This window comes from Thamnophis sirtalis, unplaced genomic scaffold (genome assembly GCF_051295495.1).
Source record: "Thamnophis sirtalis isolate CommonGarterSnake01/CBP01778 unplaced genomic scaffold, rThaSir2_p1.2 scaffold_5, whole genome shotgun sequence".
NCBI classification, from domain to species: domain Eukaryota; kingdom Metazoa; phylum Chordata; class Lepidosauria; order Squamata; family Natricidae; genus Thamnophis; species Thamnophis sirtalis.
Genome location: NW_028261385.1, coordinates 113,228,538 through 113,246,210, shown reverse-complemented (window position 1 = coordinate 113,246,210; position 17,673 = coordinate 113,228,538). Strand labels below are relative to the sequence as shown.

Sequence of the window (17,673 nt, the reverse complement as noted above, 5' to 3'; positions counted from 1 at the left end):
ACTGGGCCCCAATGGGCTTGCTTTTAAGAAAAGAGTTTGGGGAGTTGGACGTGGTAGTTCAATAGTTCCAAGGGTTAAATAAAATAGCAAAGAGAGTTGGGGAGGGGGAGGTAGAGAACATCAATTCCCTCGGAAAATGAGAAGCTGATTTCAAGAAAATGTTTCATCCTACTGCAGGGCTGTGGGCCACAGTGTTTGCACGTGGAAGGCAAGAAAGCGTCCCGCTTCACTGAGTGATCTGCTACTTTTACTTCTTTATGTTTTTCCTTATGTTTTTCCTACAGCGTATGTCCCCCACCCCCAATCGCCCACCCAACAAAGAGAAGTTCCAAAAGTTCCAGCAAAAGGGGCGAGGAGAGTAAAGGAAGATCCTAAGTTAGAAGATCCCAAACAAAGTTTGAAAGGCTGGGTCTCAAACCGAACTGGCTTAACTGGGATGGGGGGAATAGGGGGTAGAGCTTCATCAAGGACCCTCCTCTCCTTTCCCCTCCTGGTATCGCCCCCTTTACCCCCCAAAAGCAGAGGGAGTCAGTATTTAGAGGGAGCATCTCCCAACTTCCCCCCTTTGTGTGTCACTCTTTCTCTCTCTTTCCCTCTCTCTCTTTCTCCCCCCTTCCCTTCCTCCTTCTTTTCCTCTGCACGGTTCTCCCCAGTTGTTCACGCTGAGCCATTGGGGGAGGGCAGAGGGAGAGAGAGAGGCAGATTGAGGGCAGCAAAGAGACGGAGGCATCCCATTTTGAGAAGCCTCACTTTGCAAAGGATCCCTGAGAGGAGGAAAAGCCTCTCTTCACAAAATATCACTGTTTTGAGAAGCCTATCTTCGCAAAAGATCGCTGAGAGGAGGAAAAGGGAGGTTTCCCCACCCCACTCAGTGCTATTTTCGATGGGAGGCTTCCCCCCCCCTCTCAGAGCTGTTTTGGGATGTCAAAAGGGGGGAATGTTGTGTGTATCCACAGGGCGAGCATGTGGGGGGAGTCATGTGCACATGTGCAGGGGGCGCATGGGAGGAGCATTACATTATGGGTGTGGGCACATAAGTGCGTGCAAGAGCGCGCATCCGTGCGATTTCGGCACCCGAGGAAAAAAAGGTTAGCCATCACTGCTCTATAGGCTTCCTAGTGCCTTGTTTTGACAAAAAAAAGGGTTGTTTTTTCTTGTCCCCCCCCCCCCGAACACTCCACAAGCCTCCTAAAGGCTATTCATATACTCTGAAAAATACAGTACATCTACCCTGAAGCATATACTGAAACCATAACCAACAGTAGCTATTCACAGATTACCCCTTCTTAAACTGTACATGCAACTCTTCTTTCTTCATTCCACCCCACACCTTTCCTCTCCTTTCTATAACCCATTTCCTACATCAACTAGCCTCTTTTTATTAGCTGGTATGTCCAATTCCTGAAGGCAAAGCCCTTAAAAGGTAATAGGGAAGGAAGCATGGGACCACCCAAGCCAGTGTTTTTATTTCCTTTCATGGTTAATAACATGCACAATTTTAACTAAGAAATGTTTACCTTTCAGTGCTTCCATAATTGGCTGAATAGATTCAGACCACTGATATGCATCAATTGTTGTATATATTCCAGGGAAATCTCTTTGCCAGATTCGCTGCCCTACTGCCCAAATGGCACCAAGTTCAAGATTTGCCTGCAAAGAAAGAATTGAGAATAAAGCTGTGGCTGTTTGACAAGACAAAACAAATATGCTTTTAGCTATACAGAATATTTTGGCACCTCTTCTCTAGGCCTGCTGCCATATCTATGAAGCACCCAGTACTTCAGCAGGCAGGATGTTCTACAACCATAATTTGAGAAAGGTGTTTAAGGTATATTAATTTAGAGAAAAGATAAGAAACCTGATATATTTCAGTGTTCTGAACTACAATTCCCATCAGTATTGGCATGCCCAACATATACATAATAAATATTATATTGCATTATTTTTCACATATCTAATATAGTCCTTAGCATCTTATAATAATGTAATAAAAGTTGAGAAAGCAATGTTTAATAACATGGAAGTTCAGGATTCACAATTGAGGCATCATAGATTAAGTTCTACTAACCACAACCGGCACCACCTGTTGAATGGAGATATCAACAAATCTTGTTTTTCAAATTAAGAATCACCTCCATTATGTCATTCATAACATCCATTGCCACATTCTGCAGGTATTCCCTCTTTGTCCACATCAAGATAATTGCAGGATAACCTAAGATTATACTGCAGCTGACTAAATCTAAAAAAAATGGTAACTAAAAATAAATAAATAATTAAGTAAAGAAAAAAAAGTAAAATATATTAAAAACTAACATGAGCTGCTGAAGAGGGCTAAACCTGCTGCTGGCTTTGCTGCCACCTTTTTTTTAAAAAGCCCTTTACTTTTATTTCTCATCAGCTGCTGTTTGGGCTACAGAGAATTTTATTTTGCAATCGGGCTAGTGAAATATCAGGGAAAAGCACATAATGTTGTGCCACTGCAATTATTATTCATTGGTCTGACCCATGACAAGAATAGATCCTGACATACATGCTAGTATGTGAAGGGCTTTGTTTTAACTGTCCTTTGTTTTAAAGTACTTTGATCTGATTTTTCATGGCAACTTTGATCTTATTACAGTGCAAAAAAACCCCACCCTTAATGTGCACATTATGCAACATTCTGATTGCTGTTGTCTACTAAATCATTTCTAAACCTCATTATTATTAAAATTAATGTTAAACATATAAGCTGCCTGACTCTGGACAATAAGTTTTGACAGTTACAAATAAAATGTTAAGAACAAGAAAAAAATACAATAAGACAAAAATGAAGAATAAGGAAAATGAGAATGATTAAAAAACAGGGGCTTCACTCACCCCCACAAAAGACCTGTGCGAAGAACTAGGTTTTCAAATCCCTTCCAAACATCAGCCAAGTCAGAGCTATACAGATCTCAGGAGGAATCTCATTTCAGAGGGCAGGCAACGCTACAGAGAAGGCACATTTTTGGTGTCCTGATAGATGGCATTATTTAATTGAAGGAACCCAAATGATCAAATTGGCCAGCAGATACTGTGTGATCCTATAGTCCCTCAAGTAACCAGGCACCATGCCACATCAGGCTTTATAGGTAATGACCAAAACTTCAAATTGCATCTGAAAGCAAACTAAGAACCAGTCAATTTGCAAAGAGAGGTACAGGGTTATATGTTACCAAAGTATGTCCATCACTGCCTGTGCTACTACATTCTGGACCAACTGAAACTTCTGGGTGGTCTTCAAGGACAACTTCACAAAGCATGTGGCATAGCAATAGCAATAGCAGTTAGACCTATATACCGCTTCATAGGGCTTTCAGCCCTCTCTAAGCGGTTTTACAGAGTCAGCATATTGCCCCCAACAATCCGGGTCCTCATTTTACCCACCTTGGAAGGATGGAAGGCTGAGTCAACCTTGAGCCGGTGAGATTTGAACAGCCGAACTGCAGAACTGCAGTCAGCTGAAGTAGCCTACAGTGCTGCACTCTAACCACTGCACCACCTCGGCTCTTTTAGTAGTTAAGCCATGAGATGACCAGAGCATGAGTGACTATCTAAAGACCTCCCATCTAGGAAACAGCACAACTGGTGTGCCTGTGCAAAGCCTTCTTGGCCATAGCTGACACTTCCTGGACTGTGAGTCTAGGAAGATTCAGGTTGCACAAACCCTTCAGTCAGTAAATGCAAATCCATCAAAGGTCAGAGATGGAATATTCCCAGATCTTAGCATGCCAAACATCCAGTCACTTGGGGTCAGGATTCCAAGTAACACCACCAAGGAAATTAGACTCTGAGCCTTGAAGTTCCTCAAAGTTCCATTTTATTAGAGATGTCATTTTGGCACATCTGGGAAAACCCAACTCTGAGAGTTCTAGGTTTTCCCCAGCCAAAAGAAAGTCAGATCCATCTTCTGCACCCACAAGTCCAACACATGATCCAATCAATTCACTGTCCCAACTAGAGACAACCCCCCAGTCACTCCCATCCAGGTGCAGGCCAAATGCCCTTGACTCCAGAGAAAGAAACATTGTTATGGCTAATCCTCCACTGACTCCTGATAAACCCCCTCCTGTTTTCCCAGGCACTAAATGTGACAGCCCAGAAGCTCCAAAGAAAAAAGATGGCTTCCAGAGTTGACACTTGGTCTTTGTAGTATTGAGTTAGAGACAGTTGCTTCCCATTCAAACTCACATAGTCTCCAGGCCCTTGGCCCATCCATTATCATATATATATCATCCATATGCTGAACCCTAAATCAGCAGATGATCTCACCCAGTGGCTTCATGTAGATGTTGAAAAGGAAGGGAGAGAATAGAATCCTGCAGCACCCCATAAAGGAGGCTTTGGGGAATAACTTTCCCCCAGCAATATCGATTAGAACAGCCCTGAGGAAAAGAAGGCAACCATTGTAAAACTGTGCTCTGATCCACAGAATTGGCTTAAGACAATACCTTGATTGACAGTATCAAAAGACAGAGATTAAGAAACACAAATGGATGCACCACCTCCATCCCAATTCTATCACGTGCAACCAAAACTGTCTCAGCACTAGCCTAAAAACAGACTGGAATATATCTAGAATAGTGTTTCTCAACCTTGGCAATTCTAAGATTTCAACTTCCAGAACTGAATGCTCACTGGGAAAATTCTGGGAGTTGGAAGTTATCGCAGCTTAAATTTGTCAAGATTGAAAAACACTAGTCCAGATAAGTCGCTTCTTCCATGATTCTTCTCAGCTGCAGACCCACCACCTTCTCAACAACCTTCCCCTCCATTTTTTATAAAGTGTAGCTCAGTAGTCAGACTACTAACACAGCTGAACTTAGCCCTATAATTCAAAAACACATTATAAACATTTGAATAAAATGCAAAAACAATAATGTTCCCAAATACTAAGATCAGCAGGAACAAAACTTTGTATTCAGCACACATTTTTAAATAATAAAAATGTAGTGGGGAAACATGGTTCTGATAATACTGTTTTTTGTTCTGTAGCACTGAAAAATACTTACAGACTTAATAGCAGTAGGAATTCTCTTCCAGAGATAACGGGCATTATTCCTAATAAAAATAAACCAGTGAAAAATGAAATCTATTTAATAATGTTTATTTACCATAAGTTTCCAGCTACATCCTTCTGAGAACACATTAATATGCACTGTACATACAAAGGCAAAAGAATACAGCTTTCATACTGTACCTATCATATAGAACATGGGAAGGGATTTTGGAAGTCTTTTAATTCAACCCTCTGCCAAATGCTAGAATCTTCAGACCATCCCAGACAAAACACCCTTCAATCTAGGAAATCTCCAGCAATGAAGCACCCTTTAACAGGCAAGATGTTCTACAACCATAATTTATAACTTGTTTTTCTACAGTATAAACCCTAAAGTTTCAGCTACAAATTTCCATAATATAACACAAAAGTTTAGGCATTTATCTCATGCATTACATCCTTATCATGAATTGGTTTTATGTGCATGTTCAAAATATATTGTATTCTATCTTATAGGTGGCACTGTAATACTGTTATCTAAAAACTCCAAAACAGCAAAAAAAAAAAAAAAAAAAAAAAAAAAGCTTCCCCAATAGTTGCTAAGAATGACTAATTTGAGTTAATCAATTATTTACTTTTAAATTTGTGGTAATATGTTGTTCAAGTAAAGGGAAAGATACTCTGATACTCACCTTACAGAAATACATTCCAATCTATGAAGTAATTTGCTTATTTTAATTGTGATGCTTCTGACATGAATAAACAAAACAAATAATTTGCTTTTCAACAAAGTAGACCACAACCTACTTCTTAGTAAGCTAGAAAAAAGTGGGGTAGTGTCATTACCAGATAGATTCGTAACTGGTTGACAAACCGTACCCAACCAGTAGTCTTTTTTTTCTTAATAAATTTTATTTTGTTCGTACAAACTTCACATCTTTGCAACACATTACATTTTTTTACCTATCTGTTGTGTCTGTTTTATCTATACCAATAAATCTTTTATAACTATGACTTCATATTTGTGCATTTACATTATTTCATACATTTTTTCCATTCTATATGTAATATTCTATATATACTATGTGTAACAGTTTTTACTACATTTACATCATTTTGTGTAATATTTATTTGCTATAGTTATCTCATATTTCAATCTTTTAATCCTTTTCTGGTTTTGTAGTTGTCTATTGTTTTGTTGATCTTTCTTCCTATCTTTTTTGCTTTCCTTCTTTTCCCCTTTTTTCCTCTAGCCAATTGTACAATTAATCCCATACGAAGTAATATTCAGATTCGTCCTTCTCTTTTAGTTCTTTCGTGAGCCTATTCATCTCTGCACATTCCAATATTTTTTTAAATTACATTTTCTTCTGTTGGTATATAATTATTTTTCCAGTTTTGTGCAAATATAATTCTCGCTGCCGTAACGATGTGTAAAATTAAGTATCTAATATTTTTTTCATAATTTCCTTTTATAATCCCTAGTGCAATTGATGTGTAATAATGTCCTCTAGTCAATCTTTTATTTTTTTCCAATACTTTTTCACAGCTGTGCACGTTCATCACATATGGTAGTATGTTCCATGTTGTTTGTTGCATTTCCAGCAGATAGGTGAACACTCCGGGAACATTTTTGCAATTCTTGCTGGTGGAAGGTGCCATCTGTAGAACATCTTGTACATGTTCTCTCTATAAGCCATTGCCATTGTTAATTTGTAGTTTATTTCCCAATTTTTTTTCCCATTCCGCCAATTCTATACTATACCCAAAATTTATCGCCCATGTTATCATCGTTTCTTTCACAGTTTCTTCCTTTTTAAATTTTAATAAGTAGTGATATATTTTTTAATCAATTTTTCTTCGGTTCCCTGTAAAATTTTATCCAACTCTTGTGGCTCCTTATAGAATCTTTGCCTTTTTTATACCTTGCCTGTATTTGTAAATAGGGCCACCAGCCAATATCTATTCCCTCGTCTTTCAGTTCTTGCTTTGTTTTTAGCCTTTCTTGATTGTCTAAGATGTCTTTATATCTTATTATCTTGTTTAAGTCCAATACTTTCGGGTATATCAGAGCTTCCATGGTGGATAGCCAGGTTGGGATTTTATTATAATGTTTTGTTTTGATTTTTAACCATGTTTGTAGTAGAGCTTTTCTAATTAAATGTTTTTGGAAATAGCTATGAATCTTGTCTTTCCCATTCCAGATAAAGGCGTGCCAACCCAATTCCAAATTATAACCTTCTACTGTTAAAAATCTTCTGTTTTTTAAATTGATCCAGTCCTTTATCCAGGTGAGAGCTGCTGCTTGGTAATAAAGCTCCCAATCGGTAAGTCCGAGTCCTCCTCTTTCTCTACTGTCTTGTAACAATTTTAATTTAATTTGTGGTTTTTTCCCTGACCAAATAAACTGTGTAATTAATTTATTTAAATCTATGGGAAAATTTTTGGTAGTATATTCATTTTAATGACGGCAATTCTTCCCACTAAGGATATTTGTAGTTTCTCCAATTTTCCAGATCTTTCTTAATTATCTGAATCGTTTTAACATAATTATCTTCTTTAATTGTTGAGCATTTCCCTGTCAGCCAAATTCCTAGATACTTTACTTTTGTTGCTATTTGCATTCCCATGTTTTCCTCTAATTCTTGCTCTTGTTTTTTAGTAAAATTCTTCGTAATGATCTTTGTTTTGTTCTTATTAATTTTAAGTCCTGCTACCTTACCAAATTCCTCTATTTTTTTGATTAATTTAATTCCTGATTTTAATGGATCGTCTAATATGAATACCATATCGTCCAAAAATGCCTGTTTTATATTCCTCTTTTTAAATTGTTAATTCCTTTATTTCTTGATTGCTTCTAATTTCTGTTAGTAGAACTTCCAGTGATAGTATAAATAATAAAGGTGATAATGGACAATCCTGTCTCATTCCTTTCCATATCTTAACTTCTTTTGTAGTGTCACTATTTATTATTATTTTGCTGTCTGGGCCGATATCTCATCATTTTTAACTGTGTGATTATGAAATGTCAATTCAAGTTATCAAAGGCCTTCTGGGCATCTAAGAAGATCAGTGCAACTTGTTTTCCCGGATTCTTTTCATAATATTCTAGTGTATTTATAATTATCCTCATATTGTTTTCTAATTGACATTTTGGTAAGAAGCCATTTTGATCTGTGTGGATAATTTCATTTAATTTTTTTTTTAATTCGCTCTGCCATTATTGATGTAAAGATTTTATAATCTGTGTTTAGTAAAGAAATTGATCTGTAATTTTTTATTTGTTGGTGGTCCGAATCGTCTTTGGGTATCAATGTTATATATGCTTCCCTCCATGATTTTGATAACTTTGCTTCTATAAGTGCTTCATTAAATAAGTCTAAAATCACTGTTTCTGTCTGCTCTTGCATGGCTTTATAAAATTCTACAGGTATACCATCTGGGCCCGGTGTTTTATTATTATTTTGTCTCTTCAATGCTTCCTTTAATTTTATCACTGTGGGTTTTTTGTTTAGCATTTCTCTTCTCTCTTCTTCAATTTCATGTAGATTCCTTGTATTTAAGTATTGTTCGATACTATGTTGTAATATATTTTCTTGCTGTACAAATTCTCAAAAAAATTCTGTACTATTTTTTTTCCTCTTTCCGGTATTGTATGTTTCCCCTTTCATCTTGTAAGTGATGTATTATTCTTTTTTTCTTTTTTCAATTTGTGTGCTAACCATCTTCCCGGTTTATTCGCATTTTCAAAATAGTTTTATTTTGCAAATTTGATTTTTTGGGGCCATCTCTTCTTGTGTCAAGAAGTTTAATTTGTGTTTTATTAGTTCTTTTTTCTCCTTTATTTTTGATTCTTGTGGAGTTTTTTGCAGGTACATTTACAATTCTTTAAGTTCTTTCTCTAATGATTCTTGTTTTTGTCTCTTTTCCTTATTTTTCCTTGCCAAATATGCTATTGTCAGCCCTCTTGTAAAAGCTTTTGTAGCATCCCATAGATTTTGTAACAATGTTTCTTCTCTCTTATTTACTTCCTAGAAAAGTTTCAATTCTATTTCTATCATTTTTATATATTCTTTACTTTCACTATCCTTTGATTTATTGACCTTTTTTTTTTCTTTTTGGTCCTTTCCATATTATTTTTATTGGGTTGTGATCCGCCCAGCTTTTTGTCATTATTTCAATCTGTTCTGTATCTCTTCTCAATTCTTGGGTTGATCAAATCATATTTAACCTTGAGCATGATTTGTGGGGATTTGAATAATATGTAAATTGTTTGTTTCCTATATTCCTTTCTCTGCATACATCTTTCAGGCTCAATTCCTAAACCATTTTGAAAAACATAGATGGTAGCATTCTTTTTTCCCCTTATTTATTTTGTTACTCTTGTAGTCATCGTTGATATCTGTTATAGCATTGAAGTCGCCAATTAGACATATATCCTCATATTCTATTTCTGTTATTTTTTGGTGGATCTTCTTGTAAAAATTTTTGGTTTTTATTTGTGACGTATATTGCTGTGAGAAGAATTTTTCTTTGTTCTGTTTCTATTTCTATCATTAAAATCCTCCCTTCTTCATCTGCATATATTTTTTTTGCATTTATCCATTCTTTGATGTATATTGCAATTCCTCTTTTTTTGTGCTAGTGTTGTAAATAGTTTTCCTAACTTTGGATATTCTAGAGGTTTGTTATATTGGTTTTAATATGTACCTCCTTGAAGGCATACCATGTCCATATTCATTTTTTGTAATCTAGTCAAAGTTTTCCTTCTCTTTTCCGGTGAGTTTAATCCATTTATATTTAGTGAGAGTAACTTAATTTCTTGTTCCATTGCGTTATTTGTATGCCGCCCTTAGTTTTCTTGCATTTCTTGTCTCTATTCCTATTTTACCACCTTCTTGTTCTATTTGTTCTCTTTCCTGTCTTCTTCTTTGTTCTCTTTCTTCCTCCCTGTTTTCAACTGACTGTTTTTCTTGACTTCGACTCTCTGGTTCCTCTTTACTTTCTTGTTCTTCCTCAGCGTTGAAATGATGTTCAAAGAACTCATGTGCTTTCTCAACTGTGTCTATTTTATATCTTTTATCCTGCCAGGTAATCATCACTCCCTCTGGTGTGAGCCATCTGAACATTACATTGTACCTTATTAGTTGTTGTGTAAGGAACTGATATTGCCTTCTCTGGTCTCTCACTATTTTCAGGATTTGTCTCAGGATTTGTATCACTCTTCCTTTATATGTCATTTATTCTTCTCTCACTTTCTTATATATTTCATCTCTTACCGGTTTTCTAGCAAAGCATATTTGGATTTCTTTGGGAGCCTGTGTGTCAGCCTCTGTTTTGCTGCTTGCTTTTCTGCTGCCAATGAAATGGGGAAGGGGGGGCATGGTATTTGGGTGTGGGAAATATTCTGTGCAGGAGGACTGTAATAAAGGAGTTGTTCTCACCATCTACTGTGCATGTGGCAGAGAGGGAGTTTCCCGCCGATGCCAACTGTCTGGCATACCAACCCGATGATTTTTGAAGATGTCTCCCACATGACACCTGTGAAGTAATTGGATTGGACTATGGGCTGGGGTTACCAAGGGGAGGGGAATGGGTCAAATATTGATATCTATGATTGCGCACGCTTTTGTCTCAGATCCTGCTTTGCTTAACTACTATTTACTTGTAACCAGTAAAAGTACTCTTAATTCTGCAAAATGGAGTTGAGTGGTTTCTTTCTTGGTTATTAAGTGAAGCAGCCCTGACACTGTGTCTCCTGGCATAATTTGTGTGGATTCGATATACCTCGTCTGTGTCCCTTCTCGTTTCTTGTTTGTTCTTTTGTAATATGTTTGCAACACTCTCTGTGATTGTTTCCCCTAAATCCACCTCCTTTTCTTCTACTATATTTTGAAAGCACAGAAAGAAGCTAGCTTTTTCAAGTTCCAGAAACACTATTTTCCCCCTAATTGTCTGTTTAGTGTAGTCAGCTTATCTACCGTCTCTATTCGGTTCTCCGTTTTTTCTACCTTTGTTTCTACTTTTTGAATTTTTAGTTCATTTTTTGTTATTTCGCTTTGTATTTTCCCTATTCTATCATCTATTCTTCTAATTTCACTCTTCATTTCCCCATTTCAAGTTTAATTTCATTATTTCTCCTAGTTTCTTCATGATTTTTTGTAATTGTTCCTTGTGTTTTCAGCATTGTTTCTTGTATCATTGCTAATGGATCTTGCATACACTGAAAGTTCGTTGTTGAGCTTGTTTTCTCTATACCCATTGTGCTCTCAATTGTGCACTGATTTGAGGGTGAAGATGTTGCTGATGTTGGATTGGATACTGCCTTTCTATTCATTTTAGTAATTGTTGTACTTGTCATTTTTGATTTTAATTTCCTTACAATTTTTCCCACAAATAACAACTCTCTGCCCACTGCTTGTTTCCACTCTTATACCAGCCCCTTTAATCTTTGAACTTTCCCTCTTCCATGCACATTTCAATTCAATTCAATATCATCAATCCTACAATCTAACAACTTAATTTCTATATATTCAGGTTAGTATGCAAGTCAATCCACACAATATTCATGCAATATTGAATATATTTAACCTAACATGTTCTTAATTTGATTCAGTATGCAACCTTTTATCGTCTCTTTAATAATTTCAAACTAACATCCCCCACTTCAACACTATATTACTAATTTTTTTACTACAATATGTTTAGGCTAATAAATCCTTAATTTTAATTCTTATATAATATTATGTCATCTATTTATAACATTGATAATTTCAAAGTATCACCAATAGTTCATAACAATATTTTATCTCACCACAGTTCAGTTTATATTTATATTTCTTCTTTCAATGTTCTCCTTCTATTTTTTAAATCCGATTTCAGAGATCACAAAAAACAAAATATTTTTCCAGATTGCATCAACAATATTATATACTGTTATTTAATTCTTATTTCTTTCTCCACTAGATGGCGCTGTTACTCTTCTTTCGTATAGGGTTTTTCTTTTTCCTCCAAAAAGTCCAATTTGCTTTTCTATATTTCACTTTCTCTCGAGTATTCCAAAATAGTTCTCTCCTCTTCTTCACAATTGTCATTGTTTTGTCTGTCTCCAATTTCTGTTTATTGTCCAAATCTCTCCTTATTTAGTTCTGTTCTCAAGTCACTCCAACCTTCTATTGCTATAGGAAATTGCTTGATTTCCCTCTTCTTGTAGCTGCCGATATTAAGCTGTATCTAGCTCATTTCAAAGCTTTGAAATTCTAGCTCAATGAGTCTTTAATAGAATTTATACCTTTTTAGTTGTTTTAAATATTCTCACCAATGCTGTTGTGTTGCTATTTTCTCTCCCTCATGTGCGGTAGTCACCACCCAAAATCGGCCATGGACGCTGATTTCTTCTCCGGTGATTTCAAGGGCTTTTCCTCGTCTGATAGGGAAGTTGCTTGCTTCCTCCTTCAGCACCCGGGCTTCCCCTCTCTCCTGTTGATCCCTCCAGGTTCAACTCGTCCTTTTTCAGGATCTTCACAACAGAAACTCGAGCAAAGCTAGTAGACCTACCATTTCTTCGCCCTCATGGAAGTGACATCACCACAAGGAAGCCCAATGAGTAGTCCTTAATGGGTCTACGTCTATAAGGAGGGAAATAAGCAGTGGGGTACCATAAGGTTCCGTTTTAGACGGGGTACTCTTTAATATCTTCACAAACAACTTAGATGAGGGAATAGAAGGGGAACTTACGAAATCTGCAGATGATACTAAGTTGGCAAGAATAGCTAACACCCTAGAACGGGTGTCGGCAATCCGCAGCTACAGAGCAGCATGTGGCTCTTTCAGCCTTCTGATGCAGCTCCCAATACTGCTGCTGTTGCCTTGCACAGCACAGTGAAATTTAGTGCACTTCACAATGGGGGAGAAGGGTTCCCTCTTCCTCCTTCTGGAGTCCATTATGACGTGGGGGCCACAATACGACTCTGCCCCACTCACCCCTGGCAACAGCAGCATTGTCGTTGGCTTGCTCTTCCCTCTCGGATATCAGCTGCTTTTCCTGCAGAGCCTGCAGCCCACAGGTGTTGTGATGCCCCGCCTTCCTGCTGGCAAGATGGTCTTCGGCTCTCCGCCGACCAGAAGATCGTTGGCGCACTGCTCGTAGGCTGGTCAGCCTGCGGACGTCAGATTCCCATCACCCAGCACCAGTTCAGGTGTTCCTTCTGCCCCCCCCCCTTCCAGGTTTGGCAAAGCCATGCAGGGTTTGACAGCATTGTGGGTCAGGCCAGTGTCAGGGTGGAGAGCAGGTTGCGCATGTCTAGCACCAACAAAGGCCAGAAGTAGACACCACCATTTCCAGCTGGAGAGAGAGAGAGAGAGAGAGAGAGAAAGGGAGGGAGACAGAGAGAGAGGAGAGACAGACAGAGAGAGAGAGAGGAGAGAGAGAGGAGAGAGAGAGAGAGATAGAAGGGACAAAGGAGAGAGAGGGGAGAGAGGAGAGAGAAGGATAAAAAGAGAGAGGACAGAAAGAGAGAGAAGGAAAGAGACAGAGGAGAGGAAGAGAGAGAGGAAGGGAGAAAAAGAGGAGTGAACAACACACCTGAAGCCAGGTATGGGAAGAGATGGCTGGGAGAGGGATGAAGTGTGGCCGGGCGGGGCAAATAATTTAATCACTGGTTCTCTACCTTAATGATTGGCTGGGTAAGCGTGGCTGGGGGGAGGGGGGGGGTCATGTGACTGGGTGGGAGTGAGTGACACTGAGTTGGCTACGCCCACCCAGTCACACCAGTTGTTAAATTATTGGCTTCCAGTATTTTCTTTTCTATGGGAAACAGGTCCAAATGGCTCTTTGAGTGTTTAAGGTTGCAGAGCCCTACACTAGAAGATAGACTTGAACACTGGGCCCTATCTAACAAAATGAAATTCAATGTAGAGAAAAGTAAAGTTTTACACTTAAGCAACCCCCATCCCCAAAGTACAGACATAGATTGGGTGAAACCAGACTTAATAGCAGTGAGAGGGATCTTGGAGTCTTAGGGGACAACCAGCTAAATATGAGCCAGCAGTGTGCAGCGGCAGCCAAAAAAGCCAATGCAATCCTAAACTGCATTAACAGAGGGATGCAATCAAGATCAAGTGAGGTACTAATACCAATCTATAAAGCCTTAGTAAGACCACACCTAGAATACTGCATCCAGTTTTGGTCACCACACTATAAAAAAATGTTGAGACTCTAAAAAAAGTGCAGAGAAGAACAACCAGGATGATTAGGGGACTGGAGACTAAAACATGGAGAACGGTTACAGGAACTGGGCATGGCTAGTCTAGTGAAGGACCAGGGGAGACATGATAGCAGTGTTCCAATATTTGAGGGGCTGCCACAGAGAGGAAGAGGTCAAGCTATTTTCTAAGGCACCTGAAGGCCAGACAAGGAATAATGGATGGAAACTGACCAAGGAGAGATTCAACCTAGAAATAAGGAGAAATTTTCTGACAATGAGATCAACCAATGGAACAGCTTGCCTTTGGAAGTTGTGGGAGCTTCATCACTGGAGGCTTTCAAGAAGAGATTGGACTGCCATCTGTCAGAAATGGTGCAGGGTCTCCTGCTTGGGTGGGGAGTTGGACTAGATGACCTATAAGGTCCCATCCAATTCTGTTAATCTAATCTAAACCTAAAAGCAATATGAGCAAATTCAAAATCCTACTTGTATTAACTAGCAAAGGTTGGTTTAGTAAAAATCAATTAAAGTACAGCATACTTCAGCTATAGCTACATCATATGCTTTTGCTTTTACAACTTGATTTGGAATGCTAAGTATCTTTTTTGCCAATTAATGTAAATTTATCTAATTCTAAAAATATTATCTGAATTGTGTCAATATGCTTATACATGTCTAATAGGTACAGACCTATTTAAATGTATTACTTACATATCATTATGCAGAAGATACAAAGCCAGGAGTTGAGCATAAACAGGTGATGTTGTTATTCCTCCAGGGGCCTTAAAAAATCAACATAAAATTAGATTGTGTCCTATACAAAGCAGTACATAGCTGAGATCAAAGAACACTGGTAAAAGCCAATTCCTTCCCTCTAAAAAGAAGATTTGGGCAGTCAGATGCTTTCCAGATGCACAATACAGCCCATTCTCACCTCTGTGCAGTGAGAAAATACATTTCAATATCTTAAATCTCTGGTCAAAATACTTCACTAAATATGTTTTTATTTCATTCAGATATAACATTACTTCATCCTACCCTCAAACTCAGTTTGGAGGACAACCAATTTGCTTTAGGACCTATCCATGCCTTTTACAAGCATTGTCTAATTATTCTAATTAACAAAGCTTGATAAAGAAAATTAAAAGAACAATAATGAGGGACTGTTGAAATACACAGACTTCAATCTGGCAAAGAAGAATAAGGCATGTACATTTATGAGAAAGTGGTTATTCGTAACATTATTTGCCTCAACTAATGAAAGGCAAAGATTTCAAGGAGCTAGTAAAATACAGGAAGTCCTTGAGTTACAACCACAATTGAGCCCAAAATTTATGTTGCTAAGTGAAACATTTGTTACGTGAGTTTGCCACATTTTATGACTTTTCTTGCCACAGTTAAGTGAATCATTGCAAATATAATTAACATGATTGTTACTAATGATCTCAGTACACAGCAGCCATCATATATATGAACCAGTTGCCCAGCATCTGAATTTTGATGTGACAATAAAGATGCTGCAACAGTCAAGTGTAAAAAATGTCATAAATCACTTTTTATAGCCATTGTAACTTTGAAGGATCACTAAATGAACTGTTGTCAGTCGAGGACTACCTGTACTCTTAAAATTACTGAGGCAATAAGAGATAGATTACAATTATCACCAGTGGAAAATTACAATACAAATAGTACTGTTTAGAATCCCTATTTCATACAAAATTCCAACAGAATTAAGCTGACCTGTTTTGACCAGGCCTAGTATTTAAACCAAAATGTGTAGAGCTATTTTGGTTGTAGTAACTATGTAGTTACTGTTTGTATTATTTTTAATACAATTTAAATTTATCCTTTTTAATGCAGTTCATACAGGTAGACCACATTTTACAATGACAATTGGGAACAGGATTACCAGGTGTAATATATGACATCATGTAACCACATCACTTAGTGAAGGCAATTCTGGTTGCTATTATAATTCCAGGGCTGTGTGGTTTATTAAGCAGGAAGAGGCAGAAGGGGGGAGGGGGCACGTGTGCACATGCAGGTTTGGGAACAGGAGTTGGTGGTGGGAAATGTGAACCATCCAGCCAGATGAAAGTGCAGGTAGACCAGGAGTCCTGAACAAGCAGGGGAGTGGTATGGATGGCACATACCATGGAGAATGAGGTTCCTGGGACCCATACTCTGTAGGAGGTCTCCTTGGGAGAAAAAGTGGCAGAAGTGATTTACAGGACTGACTTGTAACTTTCCCTGGAGGTTTCCCCAATGGCTTTACTTATGGGAAAGTGGCAAAGAAATTCGCAAATGGCAATATGATTGCAGGGATGCTGTGACAGCCACAACTTTGGAGCCTAAGTCCCTTGTTTAATTTTAAACAAATGGTTATAACTCGAGGATTACCTGCACATATGTATTATAAAGTCCACTGTGTTTAATGACGGAGGGAAGAAACAGGCTGCATTTAACTGGCATGTCTAATTTATGTAACTAATGTTAATGTAGATATTATGTAAGATGTATACCACCTGATTTTCAACAACTGTGGGCAGCTCACAACAACAGAGAAAGAAATTGGAACAATATCAATAGAACATAAAGATAATATGAAAAGGATTGTATGGTATCCTGAGTCTGCAATGCTTCTGAAAAATATATTGCTCTCCTTAAATTTAGCAGATTTCCAAGACTCTCTAAGTGTGAAATCACCACTACACAATTATAGAACTTTTCTCATTGACATTTTCAATGTCCCAGAGCGTTTTCCGTTTGCTATATTGCAGCCAAGACATCAGACCAGACTTGCTTGCCTACTCTCCAGCCAGCATTCGCTACGTCCAAGAGTGGTTGGAGTGGTTTATTCAGGAGGGCTGGCGGGAAGAGCACGTGCCTGGTACCACGCGTGCCAGCCCACCTCGCGCGGCCCAGAGTTCCTGCTCCCCCTCCCTCGCGCCGCGTTTCCATGGTCGCTCCACCCCCACCCCATTACCTCCAGCTCCTGAGTCTCACACTGCTCCAGTAGCTTTCGGTAACTGAAAGCGCCGCTCGTCGCCGTCATCACCGCCACTGGCATCTTGGCGCCTCGCGCCCTCTTCGAAACAACTCTTGCCAGACACTGCCCAAACAAGCGGGGAAATGGAAACTTCCTGGAGGCGGGCAAGCACTCGCCCATCCTATTTCCACTTCCGGCCCCGAAAATAAACATCAGGGGCGTCTTCGCCGGATTGTGCGCTTGGTGGGCGTGTCGAACCTGCGTTTGTGAAAACAAATAGATATATGCAGAGATGGAAGTTAGAGTGATACATTGACTAAACTTCCGGTTTCAATGGATTCTTCCCCACCCCTTTTGATTAGGAAAATGGGAAAGCGTCTTGAAGCATTTCATCAAATTTCCACGCACAACTATCATCACGGTGATTATGCATTTGTTTCTCTTGAAAAATATTA

General features: G+C 38.4%; 1 protein-coding gene and 1 long non-coding RNA gene across 3 annotated transcripts in view; both read right to left on the bottom strand.

The window, feature by feature from the left end:
• The window catches only part of COPS8 (COP9 signalosome subunit 8), a 32,404-nt gene extending 14,971 nt beyond the window's left edge, over nt 1–17,433 (bottom strand). Inside the window, exons 1-5 of one of the 2 annotated variants that reach the window (XM_087716593.1) lie at nt 17,216–17,433; nt 16,383–16,427; nt 14,941–15,011; nt 5,037–5,085; nt 1,518–1,650 (exon numbers count right to left, since the gene is read on the bottom strand). In XM_087716593.1, the coding sequence (XP_087572719.1) occupies nt 1,518–1,650; nt 5,037–5,085; nt 14,941–15,011; nt 16,383–16,427; nt 17,216–17,431 (514 nt within the window). In that variant the 5' untranslated portion in view covers nt 17,432–17,433. The remainder of the gene's footprint in view (nt 1–1,517; nt 1,651–5,036; nt 5,086–14,940; nt 15,012–16,382; nt 16,428–17,215) is intronic. The other variant, XM_087716594.1, reaches the window with a different exon arrangement.
• LOC148045561 (uncharacterized) lies at nt 11,875–13,350 on the bottom strand. The gene is made up of 2 exons (XR_015696790.1): nt 12,761–13,350; nt 11,875–12,651 (listed from the first exon to the last, which is right to left on the bottom strand). It is a non-coding gene; the product is annotated as an uncharacterized LOC148045561 (long non-coding RNA).
• Nucleotides 17,434–17,673: the final 240 nt, after the last annotated feature.